Below are 23,946 nucleotides of genomic sequence, written 5' to 3'. Positions count from 1 at the left end.
TTTGTGATTGCAAGTATTAAAGTGGTCTAGATCGCTACTGCTATCTGAATGTTGTCACCCTCCTTTTTAATGCAATGTAACTTGCACTTCAATTTTTAAATAAAGGCATTCCTTACAGAACAGCATTGTGTTAAGAAAAAAGAAATATTCCTTTTGTTTCTCCTTCGTTTTTCTCAAAAGGAAGCCTTTAACATTTCATGTCCTTTCTTCTTTCTTGTGATTATATGAACTTGAACATAATTTCTGACCACAAGTATCATATTATCACACTGTTTTCACATCTTGCTTCTTTACAACATATCCTGCTATCTTTTCTTATGAATATATTATCAATATCATTTTAGTTAGTACTCATGTAAATTCCTTGGCCACTAGGAAGTTTTCTTTATTTTCACTTATTTATTTTCTGTTCCTGTCTCCTGATTTCTATGTTCCAAATCACTTTTATCTAATTCAACTTTATTTCTACATTGACAATTCAATTTCCAGCCCTTCCTTTGAAAATTTTAACCATCAGATTTTTTAGTTTCTGGGACCCCTGCATATTGCATCTTTCAAAAAACCCTCATTAGTTGGATGGTTGGTAGTGGTATACACCTTTAATTCCAGCATTTGGGAGGCAGAAGCAGCCATACCTCTGTGAGTTTCAGCCCGATAGAGTAGTCTACAGAGTTCAAGGATAGCCAGGGCTACACAGGAAACCTTGTCTTGAAAAACCAAAGCCAAAACCAAAAATCCTGATTGACTATTTTATCCTAACAGCATTGTAAAAACAACATGTTTGGCTAGGGTTTCTATTTCTGCAATGAAACACAATAGCCAAAATGCAAGTTGGGAAGGAAAGGGTTTACTCAAATCAATTTATACCTCCAGATCATAGTCCATTATTGGGAAAAGTCAGGACAGGAACTCAGGCAGGGCTGGAACCTAGGTGCAGGAGCTGATACAGAAGCCACAGAGAAGTGCTGCTTACTGGCTTGCTTCCCATGGCTCAATAACTTCTCATTTTTAATTATGGTTTTCTCTGTGCCTCTCATTCAGCCTGCTTTGCATCATGAAGGAATTTTCTCAAAAACGTGGCGCCAGTGTCACCTGTTTTACTGCTCAGTGCTGTGCTTGTTACTCAGTGCCACTCGGCCTGGTTTGATTCATTTCTGCTCACAGAGACGGAGTCCTGCTATGTAGCTCAGAAAGCCTTGTGCTAACTATCCATGCCCCTGCCTCAGGCCTGCAAGTACAACTGTGTCTCCATGCCTCACTGTTTTGTCTCTTCAAACATGTTCAGTTCTTTCACGCAGATATGGGAAAGCTGGGTGAACAAATCATTTGCTTTCTTTTATCAAAAGCCTCCTCCAATTTTCAATATGTATTCAATGAACCTTCTCCTGGAACTCTGTACACAAGAATTCTTTGCACTGCATACTATGCAGCATAGTTTTCCTTAACCTCCAACCTACTCCCATTCATTGTAGCACAAGTTATACCTATATATAATTTAATTACCTATATATAATTTAATCACCTATAATTTGATTCTCCGTCATTTCTCTTCCACGCCTACCATTTCATTAGAAGTACTTTCTTTTACATGTATAAACCTTAAAAGTGCATGGGCTTGAGACTTTCGCTGTTTTCTTTTCTTTTCTTTTCTTTTTTTTTTTTTTTTTTTTGAGACAGGGTTTCTCTGTGTAGCCTTGACTGTCCTGTACTCACTTTGTAGACCAGGCTGGCCTCGAACTCACAGCGATCCACCTGCCTCTGCCTCCCGAGTGCTGGGATTAAAGGCGTGCGCCACCACGCCCGGCTTCTGTTTTCAATACTTAACGCACACCCTTCTCTTTTGGTCCAGAGCTTCTTACTCTGATTCATTTCATTTTTGCTTAATAATTTCTAAGTAATATATTTATTTATGTCTATCTTCTATCACAGTTCACAGTCCTTTTAAAGAAGTATGAGTTTATCTTTGACAAGGTTTACTAAACACAGAACTCTAGGATAATGGCTCTTTCATCTTGGAATTTACTAAAAATTTTCCACTATCCCTACTCATGTACAGGGCTACATAGGAAAAGCAAGTGTTACTCAGATTCATTTTCAGCTAGGTCTTTTTTTTAACTCTACTTGAAAACTTGATTTCTTTTTTCTTTGTTGGTACTCCTTGAAATTCAAATTTGGTTTTAATAAAAGTTTTCTTCAGCGTACCTTCTTTGAAAAATTTTATCACATCAGGAAAGCTTCATTTTATTACTTTATAAAATGCTACTTTTGTTACACGTACTATTATTTACTGACAGAATCCCTGTTTCTCTCCTAATAGTTCCATATTATCTACTCTATTTAAACTTTTCTCATATGATGTTTAACTATTTTTACTGCTTTCTCCAAGGAAATTCAGTGTGACTCTCAGTGTCACTTTTAACACCTCCTTTTACTAGGGGCAGAAGCTAAGGCCTTGGTTCATAAGCAGCAAGCAATCTTCAACTGAACTATACCTCTAGCCTTCCTCTGTTTAAAAAAAATACTATAAAATAGCTTAAATATACAAAGCAATATAAAGCATTAGTTAACATATAGCTATTATTCATTGTTGAGTGTAGGGAAATTTTCAATAGAAAAATACCTTCCTTTTCCTCCTGAAGGATACCAAAGCTTGGTATTTATCACCCTGTTTGATTTCTTTATGTGTTTTTAATATATGTACATATCAATAAGACGAAAACAGTATTGCTTTGCATTTCTTATGCTTCACACATATCTGACTTTGTTATTTATTTTAATCTGTTGCTGTTGATGTGCTACTGGCAAGGATCTAAGCCAGTTTTGCCTTCCCAGGCAAGAACACTATGCTGAACAGCATCTCTAGCTCCAACTAACTTGTTTCTTTAAGACATTGTCTTCAAATCTCAGCTCATAATACACCAATAAAGTCACAACACTGGTCCAGGATTACAAACAAAAAAGCAAAAAAGGAGTGGTGGGGAGAAAGTGAAAAAGATGACAGGCCACAATGATGGATCTACAGATAGAAAGTATATACTTTGTTCTGTCAAGCTCTGTCTACAGAAATCAAAACACAATACTAAGGTGGCTGAGGTGTAGATAGGTAGATAGACAGACAGGTAAGTTATCTCCCTAGAACTGTTTTATTACTAATATGAATAAAATTTACAATGGTTCTATCAAGTAAATCCTGTGAAAATTGATGACACCCTGTGCTTCCAGAAAAGTCAGTTTCATAATATTTTACAGGCAAATATGCAAAGGAAAAATATCATTCCTTAGTTCCACTTTCCTATAGTGCCAATCAATATTGCAAAGGACTGCCTGGTTTAATATATGGACTTACTTAGTTAACAGAATAAACAGAATGCTGATCTCCATTTTGCTGTCTTTGAATAGACTCATAGATGTTTGATCATGAAGATGCACTGCTATGTCACACCAACAGTGGTCAGAAAGGGAACATCACTAAGTACAAGCTTAGAATAGGAATCCTACAGTCAGCTCAGGCACGTTGGACAACCTGATCAATTATCAACCATTAAAAACAATTGCTTTTACTACGCCTGACTGATTTTAATCCAGAAACCCTTGGAATATTTATTTCCAATGGCAGAAAGTGCACTTTTAGGAGTCAATTCAACATGAGCAAATTAATTTTCTAAAACTGTTATTTTGTTGTTCTAAAATCAGATGCATAACTTCATACAAATTTTCCAAAATGTTGCCTTGAGCCCTTAATAAGAGCTAGTTACACATTACCTACCCTATGTTATCATTTTCCAAAATAGATATCATAATATGCTAAAATGTCATCTAATAACATTCAATAAGCAGTATTTTTATTAGACTAGTTACCATTGGAGGGGGAAAACTCAAATATTAAAATATAAAAACTGAGCCACCAGGTACAGTGCCACATGCCTTTAATTCAAACTCTCAGAAGGCAAAGGCAGGTGGATCTCCATGAGCTCAGAATTAATCTGTCTACAATGTTAGTTAGAGCTCCAGGCTAGTTAGAGCTACCTAACAGAACCCTAATGGATCTCACAAATTCATCCCCCGCCTCTCTCTTTTTCTCTCCCTCCCCCCACCTCTCTCAAACGATATTTTAAATTTCTATTGAAATTTAATTTATTATATATTTCTAATTGGAAGATTTATTTTAAAGCACTTTAACACTTCTGAAGGTGGCAGGTGATCTATCACAATTAGGATAATTATTGTTGCTCTTGAAGTTGTGTTGACAGTTTTCCTTGCTTTTGTTATCATTACTGGTGATATAATAAGCCATCTGTAACCTCTCAGCATACAGACAAGAATTTATTTAATCATCATTTGTGAAAAGGATATTAATCCTAGTAATTTGCTGAATACAATCTAAAAGTAGCCGGATATGACAACATTAAATCTTGCAGAGCAGATGTATAAATGGTTTAGAAACAAAAACTTCAGCTAAAAGTAGAGTACATTTTGAAGTAGTATTGTATCATCAACTCTGTCAACGCCACAGAACAATGTCCTGTGGGAAAATATACATGTCAACAACTAGATAGAAAGAAATCATTCAGATACAATGGACTCTGAAAGCCAAGACAGTTTAGGAGTAAGTACTTTAACCAATTTAGGTCAATTGTTTCTATGTATGTTAGAGGAAAACGTGGTAAAAAGAATACCTGAGTAAATTCAAAAGTGCTTGGAATAGATTCAAAGAGACAGTATTGTTTTTATATTTATTGAAACTTGTAATTTTTAAATAATGTATGACAGTTTAATTAGCAATGTTTATTTTTCCTTCTTTAATGACTACAAAGCTATAGTGTACTCTGCAGCTGTTACAACAGAATATGATTATTTCAGAAGCCAAGTGAGTGGTGAGGCTGTATAATTGCTTTTACATTAACTAGTTTTCTGATTTCCTCTCTTCTTTAGCATGTAACTACACTAAAAATTTCAGGGTTCTGATAAATATGACCATATGACTTGATACTTGGTCCAAGATACGAACGAAGCTCACAGGTACCACTGCCAGGCCTACACCTCTAAATGACATTGACATGTTCCCAGAAACACATAATCTACTTTAATTTGGGGACAGAAGAATAAGAAGCAACAACTACATTATTACCTCAAATGGCACAGAGAAACATTTGACCACCAATTCTCTTTCACATAATACACATATTCAATAAACTGCAGGTAAATGAAAATTTCCTAAACATAACAGAAATATACAAAATTTTAATAATTAACAGAATAGAAACATAAAATCCATAAATAACATCACATTCAATAATGAAAGAATAAAAGCATTTACCCTAAAATCAGAATAAGACAATAATGCCCACTTTCACTGCCTCTCATCACATAGTTCTGAAAGTTTTAGCCAGACTATATATACCAGATAATGAAATGAAAGACATGCAAAGTGGAAAAGAAGTAAATTCTCCCTGTTCACAGTAAATTTATATATATATATATGGAGAGAGAGAGATATTAAAAACATGATCCTTAGCTTGAATTCAGAACAGTTGCAGGATATAAAACTATATACATATATCAGTTACATTTATAAAAATAATTATTGATAAAGAATTATTAAAACAATTGCATTTACAATGACCTGAAAAACAATGAAACAAACCAAGGAGGTGAAAGAGTCTACACAGAAAATGAAAATAACTTATTTTAAAAATTAAATGTAATATAAGCAGAAAGACATACCATTGATTGACAGAAAGACAAAATATGACAAAGATAATACTACTACCCAATGTGATCTACAGCTTCACGCCATCTCTATCAACATCCTGAAAGTGCTTTTGTGAAAAGAAAGAATGCCAAAACTCATACGGAATCTCAATAAATACCAAATACTCCAGATCATAACAAAAAAAGAACAAAGTGAAGGACTTATACTTCACGGTTTCAAAACTTACTACAAAGTTACACTAATCAAAGAAGCATGACTTTGGCATTAGCCCAAGTTTATAGATCAATGGAACATTTTAAAGCTGACTCTCCAAAGACTGCCATGACTAGGCAAAGATCTTTAAAAGAAAAGACTTTTAAATAAAAGATACTGGAAAACTAGACGTCCATATGCAGAATAAAATCTAACTTTACTTTATACTATACACAAAAATTAACTCAAAGTGAATCAAAACCTAATTGTAAGACAAAAATCCATGAAACTCTTTTTAAAAACAAAGTTTTCATGATATTTGATTTCATTTCTTAGATATGACACTAAAATCAAAATCCTGATACATGAGACAACATGGATAAATCTATGATGTGTTGTGTTAAGTGTAACAGGCCAGACACAAAAGCAAATACTGTATAATTCTACTTATATCAGTTATCAAGAACAAAAATCAGAAACAAAATATAGACTAGATAATAATAGTAGCTGAGTGAGTAGGACAAACTAGCAGATTTGTTTCACAAGTATAAATTTTCTATTTAGAAAGATGAAAAAGTTCTATAGATACTAGGGATGACTACATACACTGTAACTTCACTTAATGCCACTGAATTCTACACGTAAAAGGACAACAATGAGAATCTTGCACTATGCCAGCAGTACTGTTGAAAAAGATTAAAATGGTAAATTTTATATTGTATTTTATCACAAAAATTAAGTAGTTTAAAATCTTACAAGAATGTACTGGGAAGCTGGCAACCTCTCCCATCCCAGAATACACAAACACAAACACACACACACACACACACACACACACACACTTGGAGGTGGGAGAAGGGGAGGGAAAGAGGGAAGGAGGGTGAGTAGGTGAAGAGAGAGAGTCAATCCAAGAATAAATGGATATATTAGAAAACTAGAAGATACAGAGATAAGTAAAAAAAAAATGGGTGTTTATCAGACACAGGAAAAATATGAAAGAAGAGATGTATCTCGAAGGAAAAGAGGGAAATTGTTGCTTTAATGAAGCAGAAAGTGCAGGGTGTTCTCATAGCCTCTAAATCATTATATTCACTGTCACAAAATTATTCTCATCATATCAAGTTTCCTTATGTACGTCTCAGTCTTAAAACATTCTAGGTTTTGCACTTGGCCACTTCTCTTAAACTGCCCTCCTTATCTATACATTAACAGTCCAAAGCTTTCTAAGTCAAACTTAGGTATGAAAATAAGCTACATTTCAGTTCTTGTTTTTAATACAGAACAAATTCAGCAATTAAATATTTTATACAAGAAGAGAGTTATGAAATTCATAGATTTAAAATAAGTATGTGGGGCGAGGAGCACATGTTACAAAGACTCACACAGGAAGATCACTGGAACTGGACCTTTGTTTTCTTTGTACAAAATTATACAGATTTATACCACCACCATCTACCAATCTCGGGGTATCTGTTTGCACAGAGCAACTAATATTTAAGTAAAACTCACATTTACTGTAAAATTCATTTAGTATATAAAACACAATAGTAGAATACTATATACATATATATATACATATATATGAAGAACTTTCCATCTTGAAAACAAAATTCAAAGTTAACGTTAAAGTATTTTTTAAAATAAGATTTAAGATTATTGGTTTGGTTTCTATATTTCAATATGCTTAATATAAGAACAATTTGCTTAATACTATTTGCAGAGCACAATAAATGTTTTTATATGTTGTCAAAATCACCTAGAAAAATAGTTTAAGCCGAGGAAAAGAAGAAACATATTATGATTTGTGAATTCCTACAGAATTTCATATTCTTTATCTTCTCCACTTCACAAATCAAATAATCACACCTCACAAATTTCTGATTCAATGAGTGCTCAAGATTCCAAGAAAACATTACTGAACAGAAATTTCAATGTTTTCAGTTACAGTTACCATTTATTTTTACAATATTTAGAAGCTGTTTAAGGTGACTCTTTCAAGAACAAAATTCTGTCTATAGTCATAGTTGGCTTTGAAGACAATTAACTAACTCTGCAAAGGGCTTTAAAATAATGTCATATTAAAATAACTTCCTACAGTTGAATATGAAGAATCAATGATGTCAAAGTGAATACATTTAAAATGAAAGCATGTTAAAAGTGTTATTACTGGACATCTTAAAAACCAATGCAACAATTGTATATATTTTTACTCAACTTAAATTCTGTTACCATTTAGATTTACAAAAGCTGACATTGTAACAATGTTAATACTACAAAATAGCAATATGCAATGCACATGACCCATGAATTTGCATCCTTATCTCAATTAGATATGTATATAAAAGTTAAGTAAAATATTTATTATTAAAATTTACCATTATATTATACAACATATGAAACTTAATAAAACCAACTTTATATTAAAAATATGCAAAGCATTTACCAGCATTAAAAATAATCTTGCTTATTAAGAAAGTTAAGATTAGGAGTGGAAGGGACGAAGGGTAAGATAGTATATAAGATAAAAATTAATTATTAGACTGACTTTTAAAAGAAAAAATTGGGATGAATAAAACAGCTGGAGGGGAAGTTAAAAAATAAGGTTATGAGTGGGAGGGAAGTAGGGTAAGGTTGTATGGAGGAGAAATAGTAGTTATTAGATTGACATTTAAAAGAAAAAATTTAGGGTATTGAGGCACTAAGGATGAAAGAAAGAAAAAAGAATATAGAAATAAGAAGGGGGATGTGGGATGTGGCAAAACAGTACAGCAAACAATGCCTTATATAAGCACAACAGGGAAGGCAAACAACCCTGAAACCTGAGTTATAAAAACACAAGCAAACGTTAAAAAAAAAGTATCCGGATTAATTTCTAAGCCTTTTATTCCCATATGAATCTTTACAAAACATAAAAGGTAGAAAGGAAAAAATGAATAAAAATATTAATGGGCAAATGAATTTACCATTTAGTCACCTCACAGGACAATTAATGACCATGTACTGTGCAAAAAGCACGATGCTAGACAGCCAGGGATACAAAGGCTACTAAAGACAATACAGTGCCTATTTTCATGGTAATGACAGTGAAGGAGACAGACACTCATCAGACAACCTTGCTATTGACTACATAGAGCCGAATGCTATCTTCACTCTATGAAAAGGAACACAGAAAAGAAACTGTTTGCATAAAGTGAGTAAATACTTTAAGGGGAATAAAAGTCTTAGAGCTTCAAGGCTTCAAAGATGACAATAATTTCCCAGGTAAGATGAACAGTGCTTCCTGCCACTATTGGACACCAGTACTAAAGCAATACACACTCAAGAAATAGAAAGAAAGATGGCTAGCTGCAAAGATCAAGAAAACAAAAAAGCAAAGGCTCAAAACATAAAGCCCATTTTAAGACTTCAGAATGTTTGTTTTTAATATAAATATTAAATGTAGAAACATCTCTTCCTGACAGCTTACAGAATAAAACAGAGTGGTCTTAGTTACTTAAGTTAAATGCAGATTTAATTTTTTTATTTTATTATTTCATACAGTAATATGTACAGATGCTTGCCCTCCTGTATGTCTGTGCACCGTGTGCATGCAGTGCCCATAGAGGCCAGAAGAGAGTGTGGAATCCCCTGGAACTAGAGTTACAAGTGCTTGTGAGCAGGCCACAATGGGTGCTAAGAACTGAACCCAGGTGCTCTGCAAGCAGCCAGTGCTCTTACCTGCTAAGCCATCTCTCTTGCCCCCAAATTAAGATTTTTAAAATCAAATTAATATTAAGATCATTTACAAAGGAAAAAATAAAATCACCATACAGCCAGTGGCTCTATATGTAATGAACTGCAATGTTTTGCTGTGCTTTTTTTTTTTTTGCTTCTACAGATTATTTTACTTTCAAAGTACAGTGTTTAAATTGAATATAATCTAAAAAGAGATCAAAACAGAGAGATTAAGTAGCAAACATTTCTAATTTTTGGATTCCTATGAATTCCATTCTGTTTCTGTTTGTGTTTGAGTGATGGTTTTGTTTATTAATTGAGACATTTCACCGTGTAGCCCTAGTTGGCCTAAAACTCATTTTGTCAATCAGACTGGTCTTAAACTCACAGGCACCAACCTGTCTCTCTGCCTCTCTTTCCTAATAGCCTGGATCAAATCATCCTGTTTTAATACCATTTTCCCAATTATTTGGTCATCTTCAATTATAACCTATCATCCAACTACAGCCAAAACTTAATAAAATAAGGTAGTTAATACTGTAAATGTCTAAAATAGCATGTGTGTGTGTGTGTGTGTGTGTGTGTGTGTGTGTGTGTGTGTGCAAAGACTCTGAATTTAATCCAGAACTTGCTGATCAGCTAACCTAGCTAGCCAGCTTGCCCTGGGGATCCCCTGTACCTACCTCCCAAGTGCTGGGAGTACAGCCAGGCACCAGGGCTTTTGAGTGGGTTCTAGGGATCCAAAGTCTGGATCCTCACACTTGGCATAGCAAGAACTTTATTCACTGGCCATTGCCGCCAGCACTTCAGCTCCAACTTCTCTTTTTATAGTTATCCAGTTAAAAGCTAAACTCATTCTGCCTCTTCCTCCTCCTCAGGTTCCTTCAGCCCTCAGGGGAGGGGTTGATGAGGACATCTATCTCATTTGTGGCTTTTTGTTCCACGGTCTCTCATTCTCTGCATAGTGTCTGGCCGTGGGTCTCTGTATTTTTTTCACTTTAAGTAATTTATTCAGATTACATCTTACTTGTTATTACCTCAGTTGTATCTTCCCGTTCGCCTTCCCTCCCAGGTCTCTGTATTTATAACCACCTGCTGCAGGACGAAGCTTCTCTAATGATGGCTGAGCAGAATTCCATTGGGGGTCATCTTATTGCTACATTGCTTTTTATTTATTTATTTTTAAGAATAGAAAGAGTGTAGGGGATAAACCACGAAAACAAGGCCTTCTAAATCATTATGATAAAACCAGAGCCTGAGGCGCCATGTATAGGACACACAGGGCTGCACTGATTTGCAGCAGGTCCTTTGTGTAAGTATTATGGCTTCCAGTTTATTATTTTTATGGGATTCCTAAGTGTGCGAAGGAATGGGTTTCTGATTCTTGTGACTTCTCTTGGAGTCTTCCGTTTGTTTGTTTTGTTTTGTTTTGTCCAATTCCAACATGTAAGCTTTTGTTTTATTTTATTATTATCTCTTAGAAACCTGTTTGTTTTCTAATGAAAGACAGAGAGGGAGCGGATCCAGATAGGAGGCAAGGTGGGAAGGAACAGTGAAAAGTAGAGGGAGGCAAAATTGTAATCAGGATATATTACATGAGAAAAGTTTATTTTCAGTAAAAAGCAGAGAGAAGAAAAAACAAAAACAAAATAAATTACTGCATTCATACAAACTTCTTACCTCGTCCTTTTCCATATATTGTTCTGCAGAATAAGCATTTACATTCTAATTTAGTCAATCTTTATAATTAATAAACATACTGACAAACAAAAGTGGATGTTACAAACGTACTAAAATAAAAAAGTACTGGGTTATATACTAATCTTGAAAGATGATTTAAAAACACTTAAAAAATATGAGGTCTGGAGATGAGGTCGCCACAGGAGTTGGAGTGAGTTAGTAGGGAAAGGATGTAAACACATTAAATTTATATATAAAATTACCAAAGAATGTATAATTAAAAGTAAAATAAAAATCATATACAAATGAAAAGGATATTTTTGATGATTTATAAACATTACTTTTCAGCTTGATACACAAGTCATTCATTGACCAGGATTTTAAATCCTGCTCAAAGTAGATATCAAAGTAAAAGACCCAGCAGTTGGGGGCTAATTTTTTTCCTTTCTCTTTATCTTTAAAAGAAAAAAAAACAGTATTTTCTGAGAGAAAAGATCTCACATCACTGTGCAGACAAGCCTCTAACCTAAAACCTGCCTGCTCTACCCTCCTAAGAAGTTGGAACAAGCAGTACCACATCTGATGGGCCACTGCTTCCCACAGATATAACTTTTAAGAGGAGAAATTAGTTCAAACAAAAGGAAAATCAACAATACTGAACTGTTTGCTACTAATTTTAATATGAAAGAAACTAAAGATTATAAATGCGCCTCTACTCTATAATCAACCTATACCAGTCAAAATATTTGCACTTACCTCAAAAAATGTTTAAGTAATTCAGGCTTATAGACTGCACACCTCAGAATTGTAGAGTTTGGCATTTGCTAAATGACCTATATATCAGATTTGGACATTTATAAGATATGAAATATGAAGTTTTCTTCTAACCAAACCTTTTTCAAAGAATATATTTGGATAAAGTAATTATAAATATTGATTACTATTTTCCTCAATTGCTCTTCAAACATTCAAAATAATGACTTATAGACTAAAAATGTAGCTCAGCTGGTAGTTTTCTGTCATGAATGAAGTCCTGGGTTGTGTGGTGGCACATACTTATTAACTGCAGCATTTATGAGGCGGAGGCAAGAGAATCAGAAATTCAACGTCACCATTGGCTACATAGTAAACTCAAGAGCCTCCTAGCATATATAATAATAAAGTACAGAGGAAGAATAAAATCTAATTAACACTATTTTGAACCACTAATGAAATAACTGACCTAAGCTGTAATCATCAATGGCCGCTATCAGAAGTTTACAGGGTACTTTACACCAGATGTGAGCCCAGTGGCCAATGTTATCACCAAGGAGGGGGACAGAGTCAGATGCTATCTACTCTGCGGTCTGATGCATGAAAAGGCACAGTAATCTAAAAGCATTTTTTCAAAAAAAGTTTAAACTAACCCTGAATAACCCTCTAGGGCAATAGTTCTCGATCTGTGGGTCTTGACCCTTGTTGACATCGAACCCTTTCACAGTGGCTGCCTAAGGGCATCTGCATGTAAGACATTTACATTATGACTCATAACAGTAGCAAAATTACAGTCATGAAACAGCAACAAGAATAATTTTATGGCTGGAGCCACCATATCATAAGGAACTGTACTAAAGGGTCACAGCATTAGGAAGGTTGAGAAGCACTGCTCTAGGGTTTAACTAACAAGAAACCAACACAGCATGGCATGGTGGTGCACGCCTTTTATCCCAGAACTCAGGGAGACAGAGGCAGCAGATCACTGTGAGTTCCAAGCCAGCCTGGTCTACAAAGCAAGCCTAGGACAGCCAAGACTACACAGAGAAACCCTGTCTCAAAAAAAAAAAAAAAAAAGAAAGAAGAAGAAGAAGAGAAGAAAAGAAAAGAAGAAGAAGAGAAGAAGAGAAGAAGAAGAAGAGAAGAAGAAGAAGAAGAAGAAGAAGAAGAAGAAGAAGAAGAAGAAGAAGAAAGGAAGGAAGAAGGAAAGCAAAGGAAAGGAAAGGAAAAGAAAGGAGAAAGAGACAGAGAAGAACAAGTGTAAGGACGTCACAGTGATAGGGTGGAAAAGAAAACTTACACAATACCAAAAAATCTGCAGTGTATTGAAGAAATAAATAATCAGGAAGAAAAGGGCAGAAGAAGAACTAAATACAGATTAAAATTAACCAAGATTAAATACAATATATTGACCTTGTTAAGATCTTTTTTTAAAGAATTTTAAAGTTTTAGTTATTTATGTGTGATGGAGAGGTGTAAGAGTGTGTGTTTGCATGTGCAGACTCCTTCAGAGGCCAGAAGAGGGCATCAGGTCCCCTGGAGCTGGAATTACAGTAGGTTTAAGGAACTCTAGTCCTCTGAAAAATAACAAACACTCTTAAATTGCTGAGCTATCTCTTCAGCACCTTTTGTTTGGATCTTGATTCAGATAAGCAGCAATACAACATCAAGCCCACTTTAAGACAATGGTGTGGTAGTCTAAATGAGATAGCCCCCATTGGATCATATGGGTAAAGACCTGGTCTCCAGATGGCAGAGCTGTCAGGCAAGGATTGGATGGTACAGCCTTGTTGGAAAAGGTGTGCCACTGGGGCCCTTTCTGAGTTAGCACTCGTTCACACATACTCTCTTCTTCCCCTCCTCCCCACAGTCCTTCCATCTCTCCCCTTTTCCTTCTCTCTCTTTCCTTCCGACTCTCCCTCAATCCCCTTCTTCTGGCCTCTGCAGGTACCTGTGCATAAGCAAATACAACCACACACTCATACACACACACACACACACTCATACACACACACACAGTCACACACTCATACATGCACACACTCATACATGCACACACTCACATTCACACAGTCTCTCTCTCTCTCACACACACACACACACACACACTCTCACACTCACACACATACTTTTCTCCCCTCCCACCCCCCTCTCTTTGCCTCCTGCTTATGGATCAGACATACACTCTCAGCTACTACTCCAGCACCTGCCTGCCGGCTGCCATGCTCCCCACCAGGAATCATGGATTCTAAATCTTGGGAACTGTGAACTTCAAATTCAATGTTTTCTTTTACAAGTTGCTTTGGTCACAATGTTTTGTCACAGCAACAGAAAAGTAGCTAAGACAATGGGAAAACAAACATACTAGTTGCATATTTAGTTATATTAATGAATTGCTAATTTTCCATGATAATATCTTTTAAAGATATTTATGTATATATAAAAGCATATTTATATACAACTATAGATAAAACTGATATATACAAACTGTTTCAAAGTAGTCTGAGAAGCTTTACATATACATTTTTAAGAGAGCTTTACTGTATTGCCCCATTATGCCACACCTCTCAACAATAAAGTCTCTAAAGTATTTTATTAGCATATATTAATTATACATTTATCCATTTATTTATTTATTTATTTAGGTTTTTCAAGACAGGGTTTCTCTGTGTAGCCTTGGGTGTCCTAGACTGTCTTTGTAGACTAGGCTGGCCTTGAACTTAAATTGATCTGCCTGCCTCTGCCTCCCTGAGTGCCGAGTTACAGGCATGTGCCACCACACTCAGCTCCATATTTTTTATTTTTAAATAATGTTTTTATTAATACTTACTTACTTACTTTGAGACTTTCATACAATGTATTTTGAACATGTTGGTCCCCTCCCCCTCTTTCTTTTTTTTAAAATCACCAGTCCAGTGGGTACTACCAACTACTTGTAGATGTGGGGCCTGCCTTGGCGTGTGGCCAATGTGCCACTGAAGAAAACTGTCTTACCCAGGAGCTATCAGAAGCCAATCGTTCCTCAGCTAGGGACAGGATTTCATGCTCATCTCCATGCTGGAACTTTATCTGGCTTGCCCTTGCTCACTTCTTGCCCTTGCTCACTTCTTGCCCTTGCTCACTTCTTGCACATGCTGACATAACCGCTGTAAGTTCATATGTGCAGCTGCCTATTGTGTCTAATTATAAACAATAAATTTTACTATGACAGTTCATGTATGTACATAATGATTATATTCACTAGTTAACTAAACATCTTTTAAAGTAGTAAAATACTAAAACTGACTGATATTTTATTATGACTTAGTAATAAAGAGATGACAGGAAGAACATGCATATGTAAAATGTGTACAATGTGAAAATTTAGCAAACATCACTTCTGTAATAAGGACAAGGATGTGGCCAGCTACCAGCTTCCAGGTCACAACAGGCAAGGAAGGGCAAATCACGTTTCAAATGTCACATATAAAGAATAAAACACTGCTTAATAGAAATACAATCCAGATCACATCGCCTAACTCCCCATGTATAAAGTAACTGTGTATCACTTATAAATTATCAGCTCATATTTGGCACACTGGATTAAATACACAGAGTCCTGTAAGGAAAGAACATGTCAGAAGTTATTCAGTGTATATTTTCAAATTTGACAGACATGTTTTAGAATTTGGTATTCCTGAACACACCAAACGACTGTGAATTCTGAAATGAAATTCAACTACATGTGGCTACTTGTTGGCTGAACCTTTAAAAAGCAGTTGCCCAGGCTGGCTCAGCAGATGAAGGCGCTTGCCATGAAGCCTGACACCCTCAACTATACTCACAGAACACATAGAGATCTGACCCCTGCAAGATGTCCTCTGACCTGAACATGTGGACTGTGGGACTAACATAACTCACCGACCCACACACTTATATACATACATAATAAAATAGATAAATAAGTATATATTAAAAAATTAGTTAATTAAGGAAACAGAAATAGGCAAAAAGAAAGCCAAGTCCCTAAACAGAAGAGCGTGGTTCCAACATGCACAGCAGCTACGGCTCTTTGAATTATCCCAGCAACAGCATGACTCTACCTCTATCACAAGACACCAAATGTGTTAAAAGGAACATCATGTGCCATGTCCTTAGATGACTGACCGGCTACAAGAGTGATCAAGAAGGCAGTGAGATGAAAGAGAAAGGAAAGACAAAGGGAGGTTTGCTAGGCATGGAGTTAAGTATTAAATACCAGTTGCTTATAAACAAAAGACAGAGATACCTGGACCCATACAAGGAAAGGCAGAAACCCTCTTTTCCAGATCTCTGGCCCTGTGCTCTTGCATTACACAGCACTAGCTTCCCTTTCAATGCCTTAATGAGACAATCACTAAAAACAACTTGCCTTTATTGAAAGTAATGGACAGGAGGTCAAACATGAACAACCTATAATCTGCTTGTTCTAGGAAGCCACTTGAGGTGCAGTCACTGCCCTACCTATCCATTAAAGACCTTTTCACTCTCAGCCTAACAACCTTTGCATTTGCAGTTGCTTGTTTTTAAATAGGGTGTGGCTGCACGGCCTAGGCTGTCAAATCTGTAGCAATGCTCCTGCCTCAGCTTCACATCACACATCACCACACCTTTTCCACCTTTTAAGAAAGAAAGGTGTCTAAAACTCAACCCTAACTGTGTTGTTGTTGTTTGTTTTTGTTTTGTTTTTTTTTTTACAAACACTAAAGCTTAAATCAGCTGATTTTCTCCACAGATTTTGTTCTATACTTGGTTTTCATTTTCTGAGCCCAAGATACTTTGGACCCTGCATACTGCCATCAGTCTAAGGAATTGTTCAAGTCCACTTCATAAAGCAAATTCCCTTGTTCTGAAGTGTTCTATATGTCTAGACTTTATATCAAGATTTACACCAATGACTATTAATTAATGCTGAAATAAGTATATCAAACATCTGTTAAATGTATGATTTCCTATTGAGAACCTTTTAAAAAGTTTTATTAATCTATAATTACATTATTTCCTTCCTTTCCTTTTCCCACTTCAACTTTTCCCTTTTATCTCCCTGCAAATTAATGTCCTCCTATTCTTTGGAGAATACATTTTTTTCATCAAATCAGAGTGTGTGTGTGTGTGTGTGTGTGTGTGTGTGTGTGTGTGTGTATAATGCATACATATATAAATACAACTTGCAGAGTCCATTTAGTGCTGCTTGTGTGTATATAATTTGGGGCTGACTGCTTGATATTGAATGACCCATATTTATGTGCCTTTTTAATGCTTAAAAATCTGTCTAGAGTCTAATACAATTCAGACTTTCATTAAATCAAAAAGACTAAGTAAATTTTGTCAAGTGTTTTTACATGTAGACATAATGCTATACCATATAAAACATACATCCTCTAAGGTTATCTGAAATGTTAGTGTTTTCCTGCATTGCAATACACTCTCTTAATCATATGCAATCTTTAAAATAGCCTAAGGAAAATCAAATAGAAATGCAACTAATGCCAGCTCAAAGTGCCACACCACCAGTAAGTAAATCTCTATAGCATTTTCTCTTAGATATGCTGCAAAATAGTTTTTAAAAAATGAAAAGGAACCTGTAAAAGAGCACTATATTACTAGCATGGGATGTTTCAGAACATTTTACTATGCATTCCTGGGTTTTAGAAGGATGTTATAGCTAACTAAAAGCAAGAGAACAATAATTTCAAAAAGCAATGCAATAATTTCATAACTACTTCCTTTGTGCATTCAGTTATTCATTTCTGCCAACCATTATATTACAAGAACCTTCAATACATGGGAACAGCAACTGCCTAAAAAAGCATCCTGGGAAACTTACCATCATTTTGGCCCTTGCTCTTCATCTCCTCCTTCCAGGACAGGATGGTGCTCAGAGGAACATAGTCTCTTAGGTATTCTTTGCGTCTCTCCTCTAAGGTCATCTTCAGCAAACGTTCTTGCAAAATAAAAGCAGAATCTCCATTTGTATTTAAATTTTAATCTTGGGAATTACTGAATACATTTATAAATATTAATCATGCTACACTAACCAAAGTCTTAAGGAACACCAAAGTGGAAGCCAGTAAGTTCATATTTGAGGGTTAAAGGAGGTCAAATTAATTCCATGGCAGCAGGAAACACAACATCAAAGCTGGTGGAGACAAAGCTCCTGGGGTAGCTCAGGGATGAGCTCATCATCTACGACCATGGTGTACGTGCAAGGTGTACATTTGCAATGACTCTTCAGTCCACAGAGCATAAGAGCAAATAAATAAGACACAAAATAGTATCAACTAAATAAAATGTAGACTTCAGAAACAGCCATGCCCAAACAGCGAGAGCACAAGAAATACACCTTCACAGCTGTTTCCTCCACTTCACAAAGCCGCCACTCAGCAATGACAGTGTGCTCTCAATTCTGTAATCGCATCGTGGCGGTGGAATATACACATTTTAAATACACACCTTAGTTTTAAGATCAAAAAAACAAAACTCGCAGCATCTTAAAATAGCAGATGCCATTTATGAAGAGTTCACTGGGGGGTAAGGATTTCCAACGTTTGTATCACTACAGTAATTTTCATAACAAGTCATTACTAATGAAGCACAGTTAAGACTCTTCCCATGAAGAGGCAGAAAGTGAGGACATTTCAACAAACAGAACTGTATCGGTAGCTTAATGAAACTGTAAGCTGTTATCTGGAGAGGAAGGACCACAGAAGTGAAAAACAGCCAAAGCTAAAGTAAAGCAAACTTGTACAGGGATTTGTACAACACACTGAGTCATTTGTCTTCCCTCTATAAAGAAACTACAAATTTAAAATTGATTGTGAAGATCCTGGTATGTGCACAAGACGCTCCACTAGGAAGCAGAAATAATCTGGGTCTATTATTTTTTAAGGTAAGATATAAAATTTGGTCGTAGAGGAAAAGAGGACAGAAAACAGGAAAGAAGAAAAGAGAAAATATGTCAAATTTGACAACAGTTATAAAGAAGAATGAAATAAAACCTAGTTGTCAGCAAGGTTATAAAGGCCAAGTGATATAGGGAAAAGAGCTTTAATAAACACAAGGAACTTCAACAGGAAGGTCAGAGAAGATAAGAATTACTTTACAAAGCCACTGTCTTATCAACTGGGTGATCAACAGTACTGAAAACACGGCAGTGGTTAATAGAGTCTGGACTATAACCTAAGGCATTACATAAATCCATATGGCCTTAGACCCATCCCTTCATCTCTTTGTTTCGATTCCTTCATTGAGCTAATTCAACGGGGGTTATTCCGAACTTTTACATGAGGCAACCAAAGCAGACAGGCCAAATAACTCGTGTAATGTCCCAGAGCTTGGAAGACAGTACTAACTAGGATCCAAAATGGGACAACTGCATTTAAAGCTTCACCCTCCATCACCTCATACAAGTGATGTTCATGAGTTTTGAGAGTAAAATGACGTAAGGCATCTGAGGCATTAAAGAGAGCACAAAGCAGGCCTTCACTAACCATGTTCTTAGTATGTTCAACATTACTGGATGACTTTATAAAGACTCATTGCATTAAAATATAACTGAAATCCATGAGACTATGAGGTACTAAATAAAAATAAACTGAGACCTGATAGAGTGGCCCACACCTGGAATCTCAGCACTTGTGGGTTAAAACAAGAGTACTGCCACATGTTCAGGGCCAACCTGGGCTACAGAATGAGTTCTAGCCAGCCTAAGCTACACAGAATTAGACCCTGTCTTAAAAGAGAGAGGTGGGGAGGGGAGGAAGGGAAGCAGAGAGGACAACAAACACTGTACAAACAGTAGAGAAAAGATGAAGATGATGAGAAACTGAACATACCCAAGAGTGAACAAATGATGGCACAAGATCTCAAACAACTGAATAAAGAGCACAAGCACAGGTTAACCTTATAAACAAAGAAGAAAAGAGCATAGGGAATAAAACCCAAATTATGTGTAGAGAAACAATCCATGACACCATGGAGAACATGCTATGGCAGCTATGGTTCTGTGGAACTTACATTCTCCATGACCTAAAAAGTCAGTGACACCTGTTCATTCTAGAATAATAGGTAGGATAGGAGGATTGAAAGAAATCATAAATTCGGGATTAGCTCACAAAGCAGAAAAGGGGGCTAACCCTCAATGGCTAAAGCACTGCTTTAGAAGCTCAGATCACAGATGCAGAATTATTACAGCTAGACATCAGGCTGAGAGACATTATGAAGCAATTGTTTATGTAAATGTCAGAAGTTACAGACAGAAATAAAACTGCCATTCCATTGATTTAGAAGTAAATGCACACTTAGAACAAAGACAGCACCAAACGTAATACAATATAAACAAAGAGATAAACTGCAATACTCGAAATGAAAATACACATTAAATGATTCTAAATTAGGGCTCAAAATAGTAGAGCAGTATTTATTAAACATATGTGCTTTTCAAGAACTCGGTTGTTTAAGCAATGGAACCTATAAAAGGCAAAAGGCATACACGTGGTTTCTCAGGCATTACCAAAAATGTTCTTCTACCTAATGCTTCATCTTTATAATGAATCCTTTCTCTGAAAACCAAGTATATAAACAGTTCTACTTACTACTTACTGAATTATAAGATGTTTCTGAAATGCCTTGACATTTCAATGAACTGGGTAAGCCTTCATCTAGATTTCAGTAACAGCTGCAAAAGTACTAAGCCATCGACTCCCCAGTGGGATGAAAAGGAAAAGGTCATGCATCCCATTGGTCTCTTTATTGCACGAGAAATCCTGAGCTTGTTGGTGGAGTAACGGATGACATTTCACACTTTTACTATTCCAGAAACAGACATCCTGATAAGACAGATACAAAGTGTTCACTTTGTAATATATCCCTTTAACTTTGAGCCTCATGCAAAAACACCTTAGTTTGAGACAAAAGAAAGTAACTTTATTAAAAGCCTTCCTTGTACATTTGCTTCTTTATTTAAAAAACAAAAACACTTAGTTAAAGGAGCATGCATGGGACTGACCTAGGCCCTCCACACATATATATAACAATTGTACAGCTGGAAGCTGGGTCTTCCTGTGAGACTCTAACAGTGGGAGAAGGGGCTGTCTCTCACTCTGCTGCCTGCCTTTGGGACCTTTCCTTCTACTGGGCTCCCTCTTCCAGCCTCAATAGGAGACGATGCACATAGTCTTACTGCAATTTGCTATGCCAGGGAAGGCTGATATCCATGGAAGGACTCCCCTTTTCGGAAGAGAAAGGGAGGAGGAGTGGGGGAGAGGGGAGGTAGGGGAGGAGGACTGGGAAGAAAGGAGGAAAGGGAAACTGCCATCCGGATGTTAAGTAAATTAACTAATTTTAAAAGCATTTGGTTATGTTTTTCCTATAGAGGAAATGAAAGGCAAGGGAGAGAGAGAGAGAGAGAGAGAGAGAGAGAGAGAGAGAGAGAGAGAGAGAGAGAGAGAGAGAGAGATATTAAAGAAAGATTCTGAAGTATCTGTTCACCATCACAGTCCATGTGTATAGATCTTACTTGAGGAGCTGTTTTTCTAATATAACATAAAAATAGTTCTTAGGTATTCACTATAATTTCAACGATCCCTGCACCTGAGAACAATGTAAGTGATTTTGCACTGTTGTTTTACTGCCAGCAGTTATGCAAAGCTAACATCTCAAGACCATCAGGAAAGATGGGTATGATTTTCCAGTGCTCACTGAGGAGAGTTCAAGTGAACTGCTACTACAAAAGCACAGCACTAGTAAAAACGCCGCACTACTTCACATAGCGGACTCTTGCCTGAACTCTCACTTGTCGGTTAGTTCTTCCCAGTGCTGGGTGTAGGGGTCTTCTGAGGGTTAGCGGAGTGCTCTACTAGCCCCAGCCTTGCTATCAGTCTGACATTCTAAACAGCATTTGTTCTGTGACACCTTGAAGTTCTGGTTTTCTCAACGCTCACATTCATTGAAGCAATGACACTAAAGCAAATCTTTCAATATTTAAGACACTTTAACCGCACAATCCAATCATATTAATTCTTCCCTGGGGTTAATCTGAAAACTTCCCTCACAGCTTTTTTCGAGCGTTGTTAAAGCCCATGTTATTTAGAGAATTCTTTCTAATTCTCATTCTTAAGTCTACTGTTTGGTCAAAAGGTTCGTAAAGGACAGGGGCTTGCAATAAAAGTCTTTAACAAGTTATTAGCAAGAAAATCAACTCTCAAGCTAGTCGCCCCTTTATATCCCTCTTCTGTAAGGAGATAGCCCAGAGAAATTTGTACACTCTTGCTCAACTTCCAAGTGGGTAGTAGCAATGCAATGGTTTTTCTGTGGTGGAGGAGGGTGTATAAAAACGGTAAAAAGATACAGAAAAATATTCCAGACACTCAAGCATTACATCAAAATATGCCCTGTTGAGCTGGAACGAGATAGAAGGAGGAAAAAGACTGGATAGCACAGTTCCGCTTCTTAAAGGAATCCGTGCCACTGTCAATCTAACGGTTTTGGATAAGCCTCCCAGTGCACAAAACTCAGGGAAGGGTTCATTCACGGAGTGCACGCAGCCTTACTCCGTGCGACTTCATACTATGAATGGGGCTGTAACAGAGAAACACATTGCTGAGGAAAGCCCATTCAGACTTCTCCGAAGGCGCTTATCCTCGCCAACCAGATGCTCTTGTTAGGTTCCAAATTTCAGAAGTCACACTGCAGCTGAGCAGAGCAGGGACCCCAAGCCAGTTTGTGATGAAGGGAGGACGGGGGAGGGGAGGGGGGGAACCAGAGGAAGGCAGGTGCAAGTGCAGGTGCGCCCAGGCTCAAGCGACACGCAGCCAGGGAGCCACCGCTGGGCACCTGTCCGCGGGACACCCAGCGGGAGGTGCAAAGTCCCAGCTGGGGTCCCGACCAACTTGCACCTAGCCCGGGGACGCGCGCCTGGCCGAAGGCGACCATGCAGGGTAGGAGGTGGCCTGGCGCCTTAGAGGGGTGTGCGCCTGCACGTGCGCGAGCCGCAGGTGCCCGGGGGGCGGGAAGGGGGGGTGCGGCGCGTGGCCGGCGGCGTGCGCGCGCGCGCGTGGACGCGGCCACCGGCTGGAGCGGCACCGGCCGAGAGGGAGCGACGAGGCTGCGGGCGGAGGGCGCCGCGCCGCCCCGCGGGGCCCCCGCCCCCACCCACCCGCCGCCCGCCCCCGGGGCCGCGGGGCCGGTTACCTTTCTCCTCTCTCCACACCTTTTTCTTCTTGTTGCTGGGGTACATGCTGCCGTGGGGGTGGCTGGCTTTAAGCTGCAAGTTCCCCAGGCTCACGGGCAAACAGGGTGTGTGGAGTGGTTGGGGGGATGGAGGGGGCACTCGGGAGGGAAAAGTGCAAAGGCTCTTTTAGCCCCGAGCCGCTAGCCACTCGCCCAGTCGCCGCCCTCCTCCCTCAGCCCGCCCGCTCTGCCCCGCGGCCGGCGCCACAGCAGCACCTCAGAGCCTGTCAACTAGGTCACGCCTCGCGCTAACCTAACACCCGCGCAGGCCCCGCCTCCCGGCCGCTAGGCAGCGCCGCCGCCCATTGGCTGCTCCGCCCGCCGCTCTCCGCGTTCCAGCCAAGGCGCGCCCCGACTTCAGCCTCAGGGCGCAGGCGCAGGCGCAGGCTTGGGCTCGACGCCGAGGACGTTGGGGAGCTGGCGGGGGGTGAGGTGGAGGGGTGGGGAGAGGAGGAGGCGGGGCGGGGCCAGAGCTCGAGGAGCCCCGGGGCCGGTTCACGGCGGAGGCGGGGCGTGCAGCAGCCGCCTGCGGGGAGCGGGAGGAGCAAGGCCTGGGGGCGTGGCCTGTCAGCAGGTGCGCTGCAAGTGAAGGCTGTCTAAGCGACTTCAGGGTGCTTAAGAGGTCGCTTGTCCTAGGAGTTGTCCCA

General features: G+C 38.1%; 1 protein-coding gene across 1 annotated transcript in view; it reads right to left on the bottom strand.

Moving 5' to 3' along the window:
• Macrod2 (mono-ADP ribosylhydrolase 2) overlaps nucleotides 1-23,535 on the bottom strand; it is a 1,925,774-nt gene extending 1,902,239 nt beyond the window's left edge. Inside the window, exons 1-2 of the mRNA XM_051144748.1 lie at nucleotides 23,261-23,535; nucleotides 17,898-18,014 (exon numbers count right to left, since the gene is read on the bottom strand). Coding sequence (XP_051000705.1) covers nucleotides 17,898-18,014; nucleotides 23,261-23,306 — 163 coding nt within the window. The 5' untranslated portion in view covers nucleotides 23,307-23,535. The remainder of the gene's footprint in view (nucleotides 1-17,897; nucleotides 18,015-23,260) is intronic.
• Between the last annotated feature and the right edge of the window lie 411 nt (nucleotides 23,536-23,946).

The sequence above is a fragment of the Acomys russatus genome, chromosome 4 (assembly GCF_903995435.1).
Source record: "Acomys russatus chromosome 4, mAcoRus1.1, whole genome shotgun sequence".
NCBI classification, from domain to species: domain Eukaryota; kingdom Metazoa; phylum Chordata; class Mammalia; order Rodentia; family Muridae; genus Acomys; species Acomys russatus.
Note: the sequence above shows the minus strand (reverse complement) of the source record. Positions and strands in the feature narration are given on the sequence as shown.